The sequence below is a fragment of the Myotis lucifugus genome, unplaced genomic scaffold (genome assembly GCF_000147115.1).
Source record: "Myotis lucifugus unplaced genomic scaffold, Myoluc2.0 scaffold_241, whole genome shotgun sequence".
NCBI lineage: Eukaryota > Metazoa > Chordata > Mammalia > Chiroptera > Vespertilionidae > Myotis > Myotis lucifugus.
In genome coordinates this window covers 146,645-161,038 of record NW_005871289.1, presented here as the reverse complement: position 1 = coordinate 161,038, position 14,394 = coordinate 146,645, and the positions used below count along the sequence as shown (strand labels likewise).

The following is a 14,394-nucleotide window of genomic DNA, read 5'->3' as shown; positions in this document are numbered from 1 at the left end:
CCATTAACTCTATAAATACACATTTAGACCCTATCCATACCCTTCCTATTCTCTGCCGAACGCAACATTCTACGAAACACCCTTACAGATGCCCCCTTTAGCTATGTACCAACTGATACTCTTACCTTAAGGACCCCGAGTTGTATAAAAAACCTCTCTTTGAAAAGAAGGGTCAAAGGCATACAGGTACCGGGCACCCGGCCCTGCCCATCCCCACACGGCTGGAGGGACCTGCAAAGGGCACCCGGGGGTAAAGGTCTTGGTCCTCGGGTGGGCAGGCGGGCTGGGGGCCGGGCTGGGGGGGCCGGGGCCGGGGGCGGGTGTCACCCTGAGGCCCGCGCGGCGCCGCTCCGTCTCCCGCCCGCTCCCGCCGCCGCCTTTTGTCTGAGCCGAGCTGAAGCCAGCGCGCCCCCCCTCTTCCTCCCAGCGCAGGAGCCCCGCCCCCAGCCCCCCAAACTCCGCCTCCCCCAAGCCTACCGAATAACCACCCCCCAAAGAGGAGAAGCAACAGGGGCTCCCCGCACCCCTTCCCCACTCCTAGCCCTACTAACCATGCTCGGGGGCGCGCGTGTGTACACACACACACACACACACACACACACACACACCATCCTGGGAAGATCTATGAAAGTGAGTCTTGGAACCGTAGGAAGATTCTTATTCCCAGTTGGGTAGTAAAGGATAAGGCAGGAGCCGGACCCAACTGAACCTGGATGGAGTAGGGCAGAAGGGAAAGGCTTGGAGCTGTACGCGAGAAAGGACTAGCAGAGGGCAGAGAGGACACTGGAACCAGCCTACACGGACCATGTTCCTTCCCTAGAAGTACAGCCCCAGAGAAGCAAAGAAGTGTGTACATTGTCCTGTGCTGGAGATCAGGACACCAGAGTTCTATTTTTTTTTAAATCCTCACCCACGGATATCCTTTCCATTGATTTTTTAAAAATATATATTTTATTGATTTTTTTACAGAGAGGAAGGGAGAGGGGTAGAGTTAGAAACATCGATGAGAGAGAAACATCGATCAGCTGCCTCCTGCACACCCCCTACTGGGGATGTGCCCGCAACCATGGTACATGCCCTTGACCGGAATCGAACCTGGGACCCTTGAATCCACAGGCCGACGCTCTATCCACTGAGCCAAGCCGGTTAGGGCTCCATTGATTTTTTTCAGAGAGAGTGAAAGGGAGGGAGAGGAGAGAGAGAAACATCTATGTGAGAGAGACACATCGACTGGTTGCCTCCTGCACGCATGTACCCCAATCATGGTGGGGATGGAACCTGCAACCCAAGTACCTGCCCTTGACCAGGAATTGAACCTGCAGCCCTGTGGTCCATGGGCTGTTGCTCTAACCACTGAGCACCGGCCAGGGCCAGAGTTCTAATTCTTAATCCTGGCTTTCCCACTAACAAGTTGTATGACCTTGGGCAAGTGCCTTCCCTTCTCTGAGCCTTTGTTTCCTCGTCTCGTCTGTGCAGTGAGGAATTTGACCCGAGTCTCTAAGGCTCTGACCTTCTCTGGGCGTAGGAGGCAAAATCACAGACCATAGACCAGGCTGAGTGACTGCAGGCAGCCTACCCCCCTATGCCACCCACCCACACTTCTTTTTCCCGCCACACCTGGGACAGGAAGAAAGGAAACTGACATCCATTCATTTCTGAGTGCACCCATTCAATAAACAGGTATTAGGTACCTACTGTGCGCCCTTTCAGAAGTGAAACACACAAGTCCTACCCTCCAGGAGCACAGTCTAATGGGAAGGGGGGACCTGGAAACCCATCATTATGACAGAACATGATCAATCTGTGTGCAGTCACTGTGGAATCCTACGGTCTGTCATGTGCTATATTGGAGTCTTTGACATATAGTAGCTGTTGCCCCGCTTACCTTTTAGGAACTGAGGCAGAGGGAAGGTGAGTGACTTACTCAAGGTAATAGTCACAGAGCTCGAATCTGGATCTTCCCCATTCAAAGTCCGTGGGGATATCTGGGAGTAGGAAGTTAGCTTGAGGCAAAGCCTGGATATCTGATCTTTGGGGATAGAGAACAAGCACACTGATCTCTGGGGTGGTCCCACCACTTGCTGGGGCAGAAGGGGCACTGCCTCCACTCTCTACACACTCACCCCCACTCCTGGTCCTGCCTCCATTTTCCTACTGTTGCCTTACCCGGCGAGGTGGAGGTGACTCTCTGTCAGCCAATTGCTTCAGAACTACCCAGCCTGCATGATCCTCCTCCTCCCTGCCCACACAGCGAAGGGTGTGCCCTGAAGAGGCAGGGTTCTCCTTCCCTCCAGTGGCAGAGGAGAAATCTCACCTGGCGACTCATTCCCATGTCTCCCGCCCATGCTTTTTAGAAAGTCCTGCCTCACAGCTAACTTTGACCCTTCCGCTTCTGGTTTCATCCCCTTCCACCTCGTTCTGTCCTCGCTGTAGACAGAGCAGAGGTCCTGACCCTGACCTTTCCTAACCCAGATCAAAACCTCACCCTCCCGTTAGTTGTTATACCCTTCCTCCTGTCCCCCACCTCCACGGCCTTCCCTTCCTCACCTGGGGGGGGGGCTGTGAAAGAGAGATAGCCCAACTCCTTTTGGCCAAACCCAGAGCTCCTAAGAGATTTTAAAAAACACGCCCCCCCCCATCCATTCACACACATTACTTTTCCTTGAAAGCCCAGGGAAAAGAGGGGTGAAGGGAGGGGGCACAGAAGGAGCCAGCTGACCAGCTGGTCACCATGGCAACTGGGGCTGCTTCCTGAAGATGAGCAGGGCTGGAGTGGGTGGAGGCTGGGAGTGGGAGAACAACTAAGAGAACTAGAAAACACCAACAGATAAAGAGAAAGGATCAGAGGGGCCCAGCCTCGAAGACTGGAGCTGAGGAAACAAAGTCGGGGCCCTGACCACAGTCAAAGTCCCTTGACCATCTTTCCAGATGGTACTGCATGGTCCTTCTCCCCATTCCTGAAGTTTCCCCAGAAGGGCTTCCTGCCGGAGTGTAGGCTAGATGCTGGAAGCAGTGAGTGACTCAACGCTGACCTCATGTGGCCAAAAAAGGGACTGCCACACACCTGTTATGGTTCAGAGCCAGACATGGGGCTGAAAAGGAGTAGGTTTTTCCTTAAATTCAACCTCTGTATGAATGAGGGATGGGGCCACTGAACATTCCCGAGTTCTCCTGTTCTTGCAAAGGGCTCATATGCCCCAAGCCCTGTAGGCATTCATAAAGGAAAAAAATTAGAAAAGGTAAAAAAATTTCACTGGAAACAATTTTAAGTTTTGGATTAGGGGCAGGAGGGCCTGGCTCTGCACTTCGTTTGATCTTAGGAAAGTCAACAACTCACCCCTCTGGGCCCCGGCTTCCCAACTTTAAAACGGGGATAGTTCCAGATTTTGAACCCAAGTGGTCTGGGTCTGGGGTTTATGACTATACTTTTACTCCAGCTTTTGAGGATGGGAGAGGAAAGGGTCAGGGGAAGAAGTTGGAAACATCTGAAATTGCACTGACCCCATGCAAGGAGATGCCTTAATTTCCTTGGGCTTCTCCCTCATGGCTTCTTACAGCCTCATACTCAGCACATTCTCCCTCTCTGGTCCTCCAGGGGGATGGAGAGGAGTAGGTCACCTCCTCTCATCTGCTCTCCCCCCTCTCCTCTCTCCTTACTAATCCCCTCCTCCCAGAGACTAGGTACTTCCCTCCTCCCCAGACCCCCTTCCTTCCCATTTCCAGTTCAAATGGAAACTTCCCTGCCCCTCTCCCCACTGTGTGCCCCCACACCACCCTCTTCCTGTCTTAGCACAGTCACTGTGTTGTAATTGCCAGGGGGCTCGGTGGGGTTGGTGGTTGGTGGATATGAATTAGTTACTGTGATACTCAGTTTTGCTTCCAGCAGAGAGAACAGTGTCGTACATGTAGGAGAAGCTCCACATGTTTGTCAAATGGATGAATAAAATGAGGTTGTATGGGAGAGGGCAGGAGGGAAGCTGGTTAGTAGCTGTCTACACGCAGCCCAGCGTTCTGCCAGAGACAGAAAAGATGCTCCTTTGTGGATGATCTTCAAAAGGCATTGTTGGTCCATGGCTGATGGCACTTGGGGTAGGGGGTAAATCATGAGGCACTGGTTTGCACCTCAACGTGTGGGTGTGGTTTGCCTAAGGCCTCCCTGGGCCCAGGGAAAGCAGGGATAGGGAAGGAGGAAAGATGTGTTGGCACTGGGGCTGGAGCTGGGGCGGCCACCCCGGCAGAGAGTGGCCCAATGTGTCTGGGGCCTCCCCATCCTGGCCCCACCACGAGGAAGTAATCTTCCCTGATAGATGGGGGTAACCAGATGTTGTAACCACAGAGGCCAGTGTTTCACCCTGTGAAGAATGACCACTCTGCTTTTTAATTTTTTAAAAATATTTTTTATTGATTTCAGAGAGAAAGGGAGAGGGAGAGAGAGAGAGAGAAACATCCATGATGAGAGAGAATCACTGATCGGCTGCCTCCTTCCTGCATGAGCCTGCAACCCAGGCATGTGCCCCGACCAGGAATCAAACCATGATCTCCTGGTTCATAGGTCGATGCTCAACCACTGAGCCACACCAGTGGGTGCACTTTGCTCTTTTATTTATTTTTATTTTTTTAAAAATATATTTTATTGATTTTTTACAGAGAGGAAGGGAGAGGGATAGAGAGTCAGAAACATCGATGAGAGAGAAACACCGATCAGCTGCCTCCTGCACACCCCCCACTGGGGATGTGCCCGCAACCAAGGTACATGCCCCCGACCGGAATCGAACCCGGGACCCTTGAGTCCACAGGCCGATGCTCTATCCACTGAGCCAAACCGGTCAGGGCCACTTTGCTCTTTTAAACAACAAAAAAGCATGACCAACCTCCTTCATTTAGACAACAGTCTGCCTGAGAAAACCCAGTTTTGAAAAGCACATCCTCATGCCCAATTCTATGTGATCTGGGGAGCTGACACAGGAGACCCTCTACCCAGGACCCAAAGGGAGGACCACTCCTTTAAAGACAATGGAGCCCTAACCAGTTTGGCTCAGTGGGTAGAGAGTTGGCCTGCAGACTGAAAGGTCCCAGGTCCCAGGTTCGATTCCGGTCAGGTCAAGGGCATGTACCTTGGTTGCGGGCACATCCTCAGTAGGAGGTGTGCAGGAGGCAGCTGAGCTGATTGATGTTTCTAACTCTCTATCCCCCTCCCTTCCTCTCTGTAAAAAATCAATAAAATATATATTTAAAAAAATAAATAAAATAAAGACAATAGATATCCCCTTTCCCTACCCAAACTCCTGGGCACTGGTAAATGAGAAAGCAAGAGAAATGGAAATAGGTAGGAGATAGGAAGCAGTGCACCCCATCCCACCAGCCACATGCCCACCCCCGCAAGAAGTCTAGTTTGTACAATTGATAAATATTTCTTTAACAACACACGAATGAATAAACGAATGAATGGAAACAATGAGTGAGGGAATGGAGGAAGGGAAAGAATGCATGGGATCATGAATGGAAAAGGAAGGGGGGAAAGTGAATGAATGAATGAATGGATGGATGGAGAGGTGATTGGATAAATGGATGGGTGGATGGATGGGTGGATGGATGGATGGATGGATGAATGGATGGATGGATGGACGGACTGACGGATGATGAATGGGTGAATTAACGCACCAGTGAGTCAGGACCGGGTAACCCGGGACTCGGAGCCAACGCAGAGGGCGGGGTACGGGGGATTCCGGAGGGCGGGGCCTGTGCCCGGAAGCGCCTGTCGGGGGGCGGGGCCTGAGGGGCGGGGCGGGAGAGCGCGTCAGACTGGGCATCCCGGCTTCCTGAGTAACCTCTGCGGCGGACCCACCGGCGCTCCGAGCCTCTCCCACGCTTCTCGCCGACTCCTCGGACCCCAGCAGCCCGGGAAGGAGGCCGCTTCAGGCCGGGAGCCCGCTCCGCAAGACGGACCTGCAACCCGGAAAGGCGGCGCGGCGGCGCCCGCAGCCAGCTCCTGCCGGGACGGGGCCCCCGCGGGCCGGTGCCGCGGGCATGTCGGAGGCGCGCAAGGGGACGGACGAGTCGGACGAGAGCCAGTGCGACTCGGGCATCGAGTCCCTGCGCTCCCTGCGCTCCCTGCCCGAGACCGCCCCGGCCTCCGCCTCCCGGCCCCCGGGCGGCGCAGGCCCCCAGCCCTGGACCCATCCTCCGGGAACCGCCAAAGAGCCGCAGGACAAGGAAGACGCAGATGGGGAGCGGGCTGACTCCACCTACGGCTCCTCGTCGCTCACCGAGCCTTTGACCTTTTGGGGGGGCCCTGAGGCCGAGAACCCACCCCCAGGCTCGCCGCTCCCCGCAGCTGGGCCGCTGAGCCCGCAGCAGCTGGAAGCGCTCACTTACATCTCGGAGGACGGAGACACGTGAGTACGGGGGCGAGGCTGGGGCTGCACCCCGTCCCGATGCGAACTCGGGGCCTCCCCAGGAGCACCCCCGCTGTCATGATCCTCACGGCACCTGCCCTGGAAGTGGCATTCTCCACTCTCTCCTCCAAACTCCAAACTTAACTCTTTGCTCGCTTTTGAGCTCCAGCCAGGCCCAGACCGGAGGACCGGGAATCACCTCTGCCCTCCCTTTTGGAGGTGGGCAGAGCTGGCAGGGCCCATACCAGGCACCTAGAATCTTGGAAACCTACCAATAACCCACCGCCAGGAAGAGAAAATTCCCCTGACCAGTCCAGGTTTTTTTTTGTTTTTTTCTTGCTGGGGGAGAGGGCATCCTTGCTTGCGCAATATCTGGAATTCCCAGCCCCTGACCTCCGAATGCCTTGTCTCAAGGAACAAGAGATGCCAGTTACAGGTTGCCAATGGAGGCCAGGAAGCTAGGGGTGGGGGTATGGCCAGGGTACAGAGCTAAGGCTGGCCCTGAGGAGGAGGGGGTGAGCCAGGTTGGGGCACCTTCGCCCCAGCAGACTGATAAGCGGCTGGCTGCTGCAGCTTACTTCCTCCTCTGCTGAGAAAGGGGAAGTGAGGGTTGGAGTCAGCCTTACCGACACCTTCCATCTCCCAAAGTCCCCCCAGTCCTCCTCGCTGTCTGGCCTGACCCCCTTGCCTGTCCATTTCTCCCCAGGCCCAGGTGGATCTTGCGGGGACTGGGTAGGAAGCAGTTGGAGTAAGAGGCAGCAGTGCAAAAGGTCAGGCCAGTTGAGGACTTGCCCCTCAGGAAGAAAAAACACTGTTAGGAGAGGGGGTGGCTGGGATTTGGGGGTTAGAAACAGAGTGGAGGGAGCTGGGGTCCCAGATCAGGGATGTTGAACAGGGTAGGAAGGATGTGGAAGGAGCAGGAAATGCCTGTCCTTACCTGCTTTATGGAAATGCAAGGGTCATAATCCTAGGTGACCTTTGACAAAGAGACCCAGTGGGCAGGAGAGGCGTGACCCCAGGCCTTTTGTACTGTGTGCCTTCTGTGCCCAAATCATCAGCCCTCAGGCCCAGAGCCAAGATTTTGGGGACTCCGTGTTCAATACCCATGGCTGACCTTTGACCCAGGGAGTGGGAGCTCCAGGTGGAATACCTATGGCTGACCTTTGACCCAGGGGGTGGGGACTTCTGGTGCTGCCCTCCTTTGTGAGCCTCTCAGCCCAGCCTTTCCCTCCTCTGGTTGGAGACAGGTGTGTCTAGAACGGGCAGGGGGAGGTGGCAGGACTCCCCAGTGGAGTCTCTTCCCTCGGAAGTGTCTGGGGTGTGGGGCAAATGGAAGTGGGAAGAGGAAGTGGGAGGAGGGGAGACTGAGGGAGAGAGGGAGGTGGCTGCAGGAATGTGACCCAGAGAGCTGGTCCTGGCCGAGGGGATTTCCAGAGCGGTTCCTCCCTCCCTCGTCACTCTCTCCTGCCGCTGCCGCAGCCAAGCCTGCCCCGCTCCTGCCCGCGCAGCCCCCTCCCCAGCCCAGACAGGCCTTTAGCCAAGCTCCCCCCAGTCACTGGCGTCCCAAGGCAGCTGTCCTGGCCGAGACCCTCCAGCTCTGGCTTTCATTTTCCCCACCTGATGTGGGGAAACCCCAGGACTGGAACTTCCCCTCCCAGCTGTCCTCCCACCCCTAGGTTAAGGCTCTTTGTCCCCCAACAAACACACACTTTTTACGCTGCACAGACCTCCCCTGGGAGGTGCACACAGAGTGGAGGGTTCTGCCCAGACCCACCCAGCCTGGCTGTCTGAAGAGGGGCCCTCTAGACTCATTCCCCCCGGGGGGGGGGGGGGGGGGGCAGGACAGGATGTTGCACTCCTTGCTCCTCATTCAAGAGCTTCTGTTTACTCTCCCTTGGCATGTGCGACATTGAGTTGGGGGGGGAGGTGCCCCCACTCCTGCCGTCTCTGTACTCCCTGTTGGGCTGGGGGTATGTGGGGAGCTCAGTCTGGAAACCACCTCTGCACGACCCCAGCAGCTTTCAGTTTGGCTTTGGAGCTGCAGCTGGTCTGGTGGGGCCCTGGGGCGGGAGGGGAGTGGGGTGTGGGACAGGAAGCTCCTGGGCCCGTGGGCACCCTGCCCGCACTCCCACTGAGCCAAGGCCCTTCTTGAAGGCCAGAGATGGGCACTTGGAGCCTCCACCCCCAGGAATCTGGTTTCCCACACTAACCCTCACTTCCTGGCCCAAATGCTCACTTCCTGCACCTACCCTGTGGGTGGCTTCTTAGAGATGTGTTCCTTCTAACCCCAGGACCCCAGCCCACTCTCCTGACCTGGGTCCTGACACTAACCCCTGCCCTGCCCTCCAGGCTGGTCCACCTGGCGGTGATTCATGAGGCCCCAGCTGTGCTGCTCTGTTGCCTGACTTTGCTGCCCCAGGAGGTCCTGGACATTCAGAACAACCTTTACCAGGTGGGTGGAAGGGTAGGCTGTGTCCAGATACCCACGTCTGCCCTGGCAGCCACCCCGAGCAGCCACACGGGTGACCTTAGGCTGCTTCCTCAGGAAACCATATGCAAGACACTGAGCTAGAGGCTGAGGATACAGACATGAGTAAGACACAGCCTCTGCCCACAGGGTGCTTGAGCCTGGACTAGGGACTCATGTCAACACATAATTACACAGCATGGTGACAAGAGCTGTGATGGAGGCACCTACCAGCCGCTGTGGGATCCACTGTGTGTGGGGAGCAGCCAGGGAAGGGTTAATATGGAGGTGGCATCTGCATGGAGCCTTAAAGAGGAGTGTGCCAGGTGGAGCCTGCCTGGTGCCTCTTCCTTCTCCCCAGCCCCTCTCTGCCACCTAGCGCTTGGGGATAACAGAGGTTCCCCTACACCAGTGGTCGGCAAACTCATTAGTCAACAGAGCCAAATATCAACAGTACAACGATTGAAATTTCTTTTGAGAGCCAACTTTTTTAAACTTAAACTATATAGGTAGGCACACTGTTATTAACTTAATTAGGGTACTCCTAAGGCTTAGGAAGAGCCACACTCAAGGGGCCAAAGAGCCGCATGTGGCTCCTGAGCCGCAGTTTGCCCACCACGGCACCTAGAGGATGAGAAGGTAGACCCTGACTCCATCTGTGCTTTCTCCAGGGGCTAAGAGAACCTTCAAGAAGAGCAGGGGGCCACTTCCCTCACCCTGCCTCCAGGATTGGGGTCCCAAGAGCTTGGTGGGGGACAACAGAGGGAAGGGCTGGGTAATGTGGCCTTGGAAGAGCAGGGCCGTAGCCTCTGTAAGCTGCCCTCAAGGCTGGTGCTGGCCGTTGTCAATTCCTGTGCCCACCCGAGCATGTCCCCAGAGGTGGGAGCATGCTGCAGTGGCCCTGCAACCCTCTGTTTGTGCCTACAGACAGCACTGCACCTGGCTGTACATCTGGACCAGCCAGGTACAGTCCAGGCCTTGGTGCTGAAAGGGGCCAGCCGCATGCTACAGGACCGACATGGTGACACAGCCCTGCATGTGGCCTGCCAGCGCCAGCACCTAACCTGTGCCCGTTGCCTGCTGGAAGGACAGCCAGAGTCAGGCAGAGGACCACCTCACTCCCTGGACCTCCAGCTGCAAAATTGGCAAGGTACGGGCAGCCATGGAGCACATAGGTTGAAAAGAGGACAAGAGAACAGGACCCTACTCTGAGGGGAGGGGAGGGGAGGGGGGTTCATACCATAGCTTGTCCATTGATGCACCTCCAGGTCTAAGTACATAGATACTCAGTACATCTTTGCTGGATGAATGAATTTGATTTAGAATTCACTTAGAACCTGCTGTGTGCTAAACAGAGACCTAAATCTTGCCCTCAAGATATTCAGTTGGCCCTGACCGGTTTGGCTCCGTGGATGGAGCGTCGGCCTGCGATCTGAAAGGTCCCAGGTTCGATTCCGGTCAAGGACATGTACCTTGGTTGCGGGCACATCCCCAGTTGGGGGTGTGCAGAAGGCAGCTGATTGATGTTTCTCTCTCATCAGTGTTTCTAACTGTCTATCCCTCTCCCTTCCCCTCTGTAAAAATCAATAAAATATTAAAAAAAAAAAAGATATTCAGTTGAACAGAGATCATTAATTCATTCAACAAAATGTACTGAGGGCCTCTTTGTGCCAGACACTATTCTAGGAGCTGGGACTGCATCTGTGAACAAAACAGAATGATTGAGATAGACAATAAATATAGGAAGTGGATTCTCTAGTAGGTTAAAAGGCAGTCGGTGCTTCGGGAAAGAAGAACGGAGTGAGAAGAACTGGAATGTGGGGGTGCGTGGGGCTGAGTGATTACATGTGATTGAATAGTGGTCAGGGAAAGCCTCATGGAGCAGGGACCTTTGAGCAGACGTGTGAATCTGAATCTAGTTCTTTAAGCAGAGGAGCCAGAAAGGAGCCAGAAAAAAGGTAGGGAAGCGCATGGGAGGAAGTGGCCCTGGGGGGAAGGGCTGGGGCATGAGGATCCCAGAGACCTCTGAAGAAGGTGGCTGTGGCCAGGGTTTCAAAGCAGGCAGTTAGAGTTAGAGAGAATGCGGGAGGGGGGATGTTAGGGGAGGGTGCCTGTATGGGGGTGTCACTCAGCAACCTGACCCCTGAAGCATGAAAGTTTCAATAACATGACTCTGAAAAGGTGGAAACTTTACGTTCCTTTCCCCTCAGACTTTTGAGGGGGTTTTTGGGTTTGGGTTTTAACAGCCCTGTGATCAGAGGTATTGAGTGGGCAGTGGGTCCCTTGGGGCCGAGGGCTAGGGAGGTCCCTGAAGAGTGGGGGAGAGAGAGTTGGTGGATGCAGATTAGCAGCCTCCACATTCACTCCATCCTAGGTCTGGCCTGTCTCCACATCGCCACTCTGCAGAGGAACCAGCCACTCATGAAACTGCTTCTTGAAAATGGAGCGGACATTGATGTGCAGGTGAGGTGGCCAATCAGGGTGCTGCCTGGCCCAGTGTCTGCCCCGTCACCTGGTCCAGCCCTCAGGTCCACTCCCAGTGTCAGAAGTGGTGGCACACACCTTCCCCGGGGCCTGGACCCAGCATGCTTCCTCTTGAGGGCCTTGGAAGATACCCTTATTTTCCTCCAGGAGGGCACGAGTGGGAAGACTGCGCTGCACCTGGCTGTGGAGACTCAGGAGCGGAGTCTGGTACAGTTCCTGCTCCAGGCCGGGGCCCGGGTAGATGCCCGTATGCTCAATGGGTGCACACCCCTGCACCTTGCTGCAGGCCGCGGCCTCAAGAGCATCTCGTCCACCCTGCGAGAAGCAGGTGCCGACTCTCTGCTGAGGAACGTGGAGGACGAGACGCCCCAAGACCTGGCTGAGGATGTGACGCCCCAGGACCTGGCTGAGGATGTAAGAGGCACACACTCAGCTCTGCTCTCCAGTCCTTCCCACACCCTTAGCAGAGACAGGAGCTGTGATGGCTGAAATCGCCAAGGAGTTAGGACAGTGGTCGGCAAACTGCGGCTTGGCAAACCGTGGCTCGCGAGCCACATGCGGCTCTTTGGCCCCTGGAGTGTGGCTCTTCCACAAAATACCAGCTCTTCTACAAAATACCGACTTCTGCGCGTGGGCCACGAAGTTTCAATCGCACTGTATGTGCGCGCCCCCACGTGGTATTTTTGTGGAAGAGCCACACTCAAGGGGCCAAAGAGCCGCATGTGGCTCGCGAGCCGCGGTTTGCCGACCACGGAGTTAGGATCCTGGGGGGCAATCCATGATTCTGCCACTCACCAACTGTGGGATCCTGGGCAAGCTTCTGCCCCTCTCTCAGCCCAAACTTGGACTATAGCTAACGCGGATCAGGGAAGCAGGCCAGATGTAGTACAGTGGGTGGCGAGACCTGTGGGAGGCCAGAGAGTCTCTGATCGAGGGTCACTCCATTCAGCTTCAGCAGATAGTTGCAGAGGGGGAATATGGTCCAGCATTTCCAGGTCTTGGGAATGTTTTAAGAGAGATGAAACCTAGATTTTCTGTATAGTCTCCATTTTTAAGTGTTCAATGTAAAAAAAATATTAAAAATATTTTGTGAGTACCCTTCCCCCACCCCAACCCCCCAGAAACTAGACCCTTGGGCTGGATCACCTCCTTGGTCCTTCTTATCTGTGATATTCAGGGATTTTCTTAGAGAGGGAGGACTTGCCTAAGGCCTCGGGACTCTTGCTAGCCCAGAGGGATTACCATTTGGGAGATTAGTAGGAAGATTTGTTCCCTCCTGTCCAAGAGTCAGTTGATGGGGAGCAAACGACCCAATAGGTCTCCCCAGCTCCCTTCCCCCACCACTGCCTTTCCCCCCTGGACCCTGATCTTGCTTCTCTCCATTCTCTTTCTCAGCCCTTTGCTCTTTTGCCCTTCGATGACCTGAAGATCTCTGGAAAGCCACTGATGTGCGCCGACTGAAGCCAGGGCAGGGTCTGGGGCCCTGGAGGCTTCCCCGGAAGCTAGAGCCACAGTTGCTGCAGTTTGGGCCCAGGCAGCGTGCCCTCCCGGAGTCCTGGGGACGGCTGGGCCAGCACAGTCCTGAGCTGAGAGGAGGGATCACAAGTGAGGGCGAGCCAGTCAGGAAAGAAGAGCTTCCCAGGTGGACGGAGATTCTCGGAAGACCCCTCCCACCCCGAAGCCCCCGGTATCCTGGGTGAAGACTGTTGACCTCTCTGGAAGATGGCAGGGGCTCTTGTTCCCACCCACGCCGGGTCACCCTAAAACTGCCAACCAATAGGAAAATGAGGACTCTCCTGAGCGAGGGGAGAAACTGAAATACGAGCAAGCAGAGCCCTCAGAGCTCCCATCTCACTGCTATTGAGAACTGTTGTTTAAAGACTTGACACTCAGAAGGCCCCAGACTGAGCCTTGGGGAAGGGGAAGTTTCAAAAACATGACACTAAAACGGCAGAGACTTTAAAAAGGTTTTCCCCCCCAGAGTTGTTTTGCGCCAATGCATGTCTGTGTGCACTGGGGGTTTTTACACGGGCCGGTCCTGTGACCTTGTGGTGGAGGCAGAGCGGAGAGGATCACCTTAGCAGGGGAGGACCGTGCTGGGGGGGCGGGGAGGGCTGACAGTCCTCCGGCCTCTGTCCAGCACAGATCCTGGCCCTTTCTGTGGAAATGCAGAGGGAGGAAAGGAGAAGGAGAAGTAAGGAGGTAGAAATAAGGGGCCTCACCACTCACTTCCTCGGAGGTTGTGGGGACAAGGGCCGGCCTCGGGAGGGGGACACAAGGGAGCTATGGCTTTTCCTGTGTTGTGTTTTTTCCTTCTCCATATTCCACACATGTTTGAGGGACCTGTTAGGTCAGGCCTTTGCTGGGGTGAAGAATATGGGAACAAATCAACACAGTCCCCGGCCACTTGGAGCATATAGTCTCGTGAGTGAGGCAGCCCTTAGGATCATCAATGTGTATTTCCATGTAATATGTAATCACAAGTTACAGTGGGTGCTATGAAGGAAACAAGCCCTGGAAGGAGCACAATGGCGAGGGTGGAGGGCCCTACTGTGGGCGGTCAGGGGAGGCCTCCGAGTGTCATCTCAACCCCGACAGAAGGAGGAGTGAAGGGATGGGGGGAGGCGAAGGAGAGGAACTGAGCCGGCCAGCGTGGCTCCACCGGGGAAGGTGAGTGGGCGACGCAGACGGGGCCAGGCCATGCAGAGCCTTGAAGGTCAGGACTGCTGGCCCCTCCAAAAAAGGAGACATCTTCCGGCCAGAAGACGGTAACATAAGGGGAAGTGCTCGGGTCAGAGCCTCCACGTCCCGCCCCTAAGACGGCCTTGCCTCCCGGGCTGGTGGTGAGGCCCAGGGGGAGGCGATGACGAAGCAGGGGGAGGCCGGGGCCTCCGACTCCCCACCTTCTCCGCGCGGCGCAGCAACACCCGGCGCGAGCCCGTCTCCCTCCGGGCGCGCGGGGGCGCTGTGGACGGCGGCAGCCCGGGCGCTGCGTGGTCGTTGCGGGGGTCGGGTTGTTTTCCTCAGTCTATTATATGTGATAAATAA

General features: G+C 55.7%; 2 protein-coding genes across 2 annotated transcripts in view; one reads left to right on the top strand and one right to left on the bottom strand.

The window, feature by feature from the left end:
* TMEM151B (transmembrane protein 151B) overlaps positions 1-3,037 on the bottom strand; it is an 8,519-nt gene extending 5,482 nt beyond the window's left edge. The window contains 2 exon segments of the mRNA XM_006098585.3: positions 1,925-2,029; positions 3,033-3,037. Of these exon segments, the coding sequence (XP_006098647.1) occupies positions 1,925-2,029; positions 3,033-3,037 (110 nt within the window).
* Positions 3,038-5,802: 2,765 nt separating this feature from the next.
* Positions 5,803-13,312, top strand: NFKBIE (NFKB inhibitor epsilon). The gene is made up of 6 exons (XM_006098576.3): positions 5,803-6,395; positions 8,745-8,847; positions 9,790-10,012; positions 11,237-11,325; positions 11,494-11,760; positions 12,742-13,312. The coding sequence occupies exons 1-6, from the start codon at positions 6,028-6,030 to the stop codon at positions 12,805-12,807; spliced, it is 1,116 nt and encodes a 371-aa protein (XP_006098638.1). The 5' UTR covers positions 5,803-6,027; the 3' UTR covers positions 12,808-13,312.
* Positions 13,313-14,394: the final 1,082 nt, after the last annotated feature.

Bases quoted from the DNA above. Each gene is read 5' to 3' on its own strand.
- NFKBIE (XM_006098576.3), top strand. From the start codon at position 6,028: ATGTCGGAGGCGCGCAAGGGGACGGACGAGTCGGACGAGAGCCAGTGC. The intron at 6,396-8,744 runs GTGAGTACGGGG...CCTGCCCTCCAG, and splicing joins ATCTCGGAGGACGGAGACAC to GCTGGTCCACCTGGCGGTGA. The intron at 8,848-9,789 runs GTGGGTGGAAGG...TTGTGCCTACAG, and splicing joins TTCAGAACAACCTTTACCAG to ACAGCACTGCACCTGGCTGT.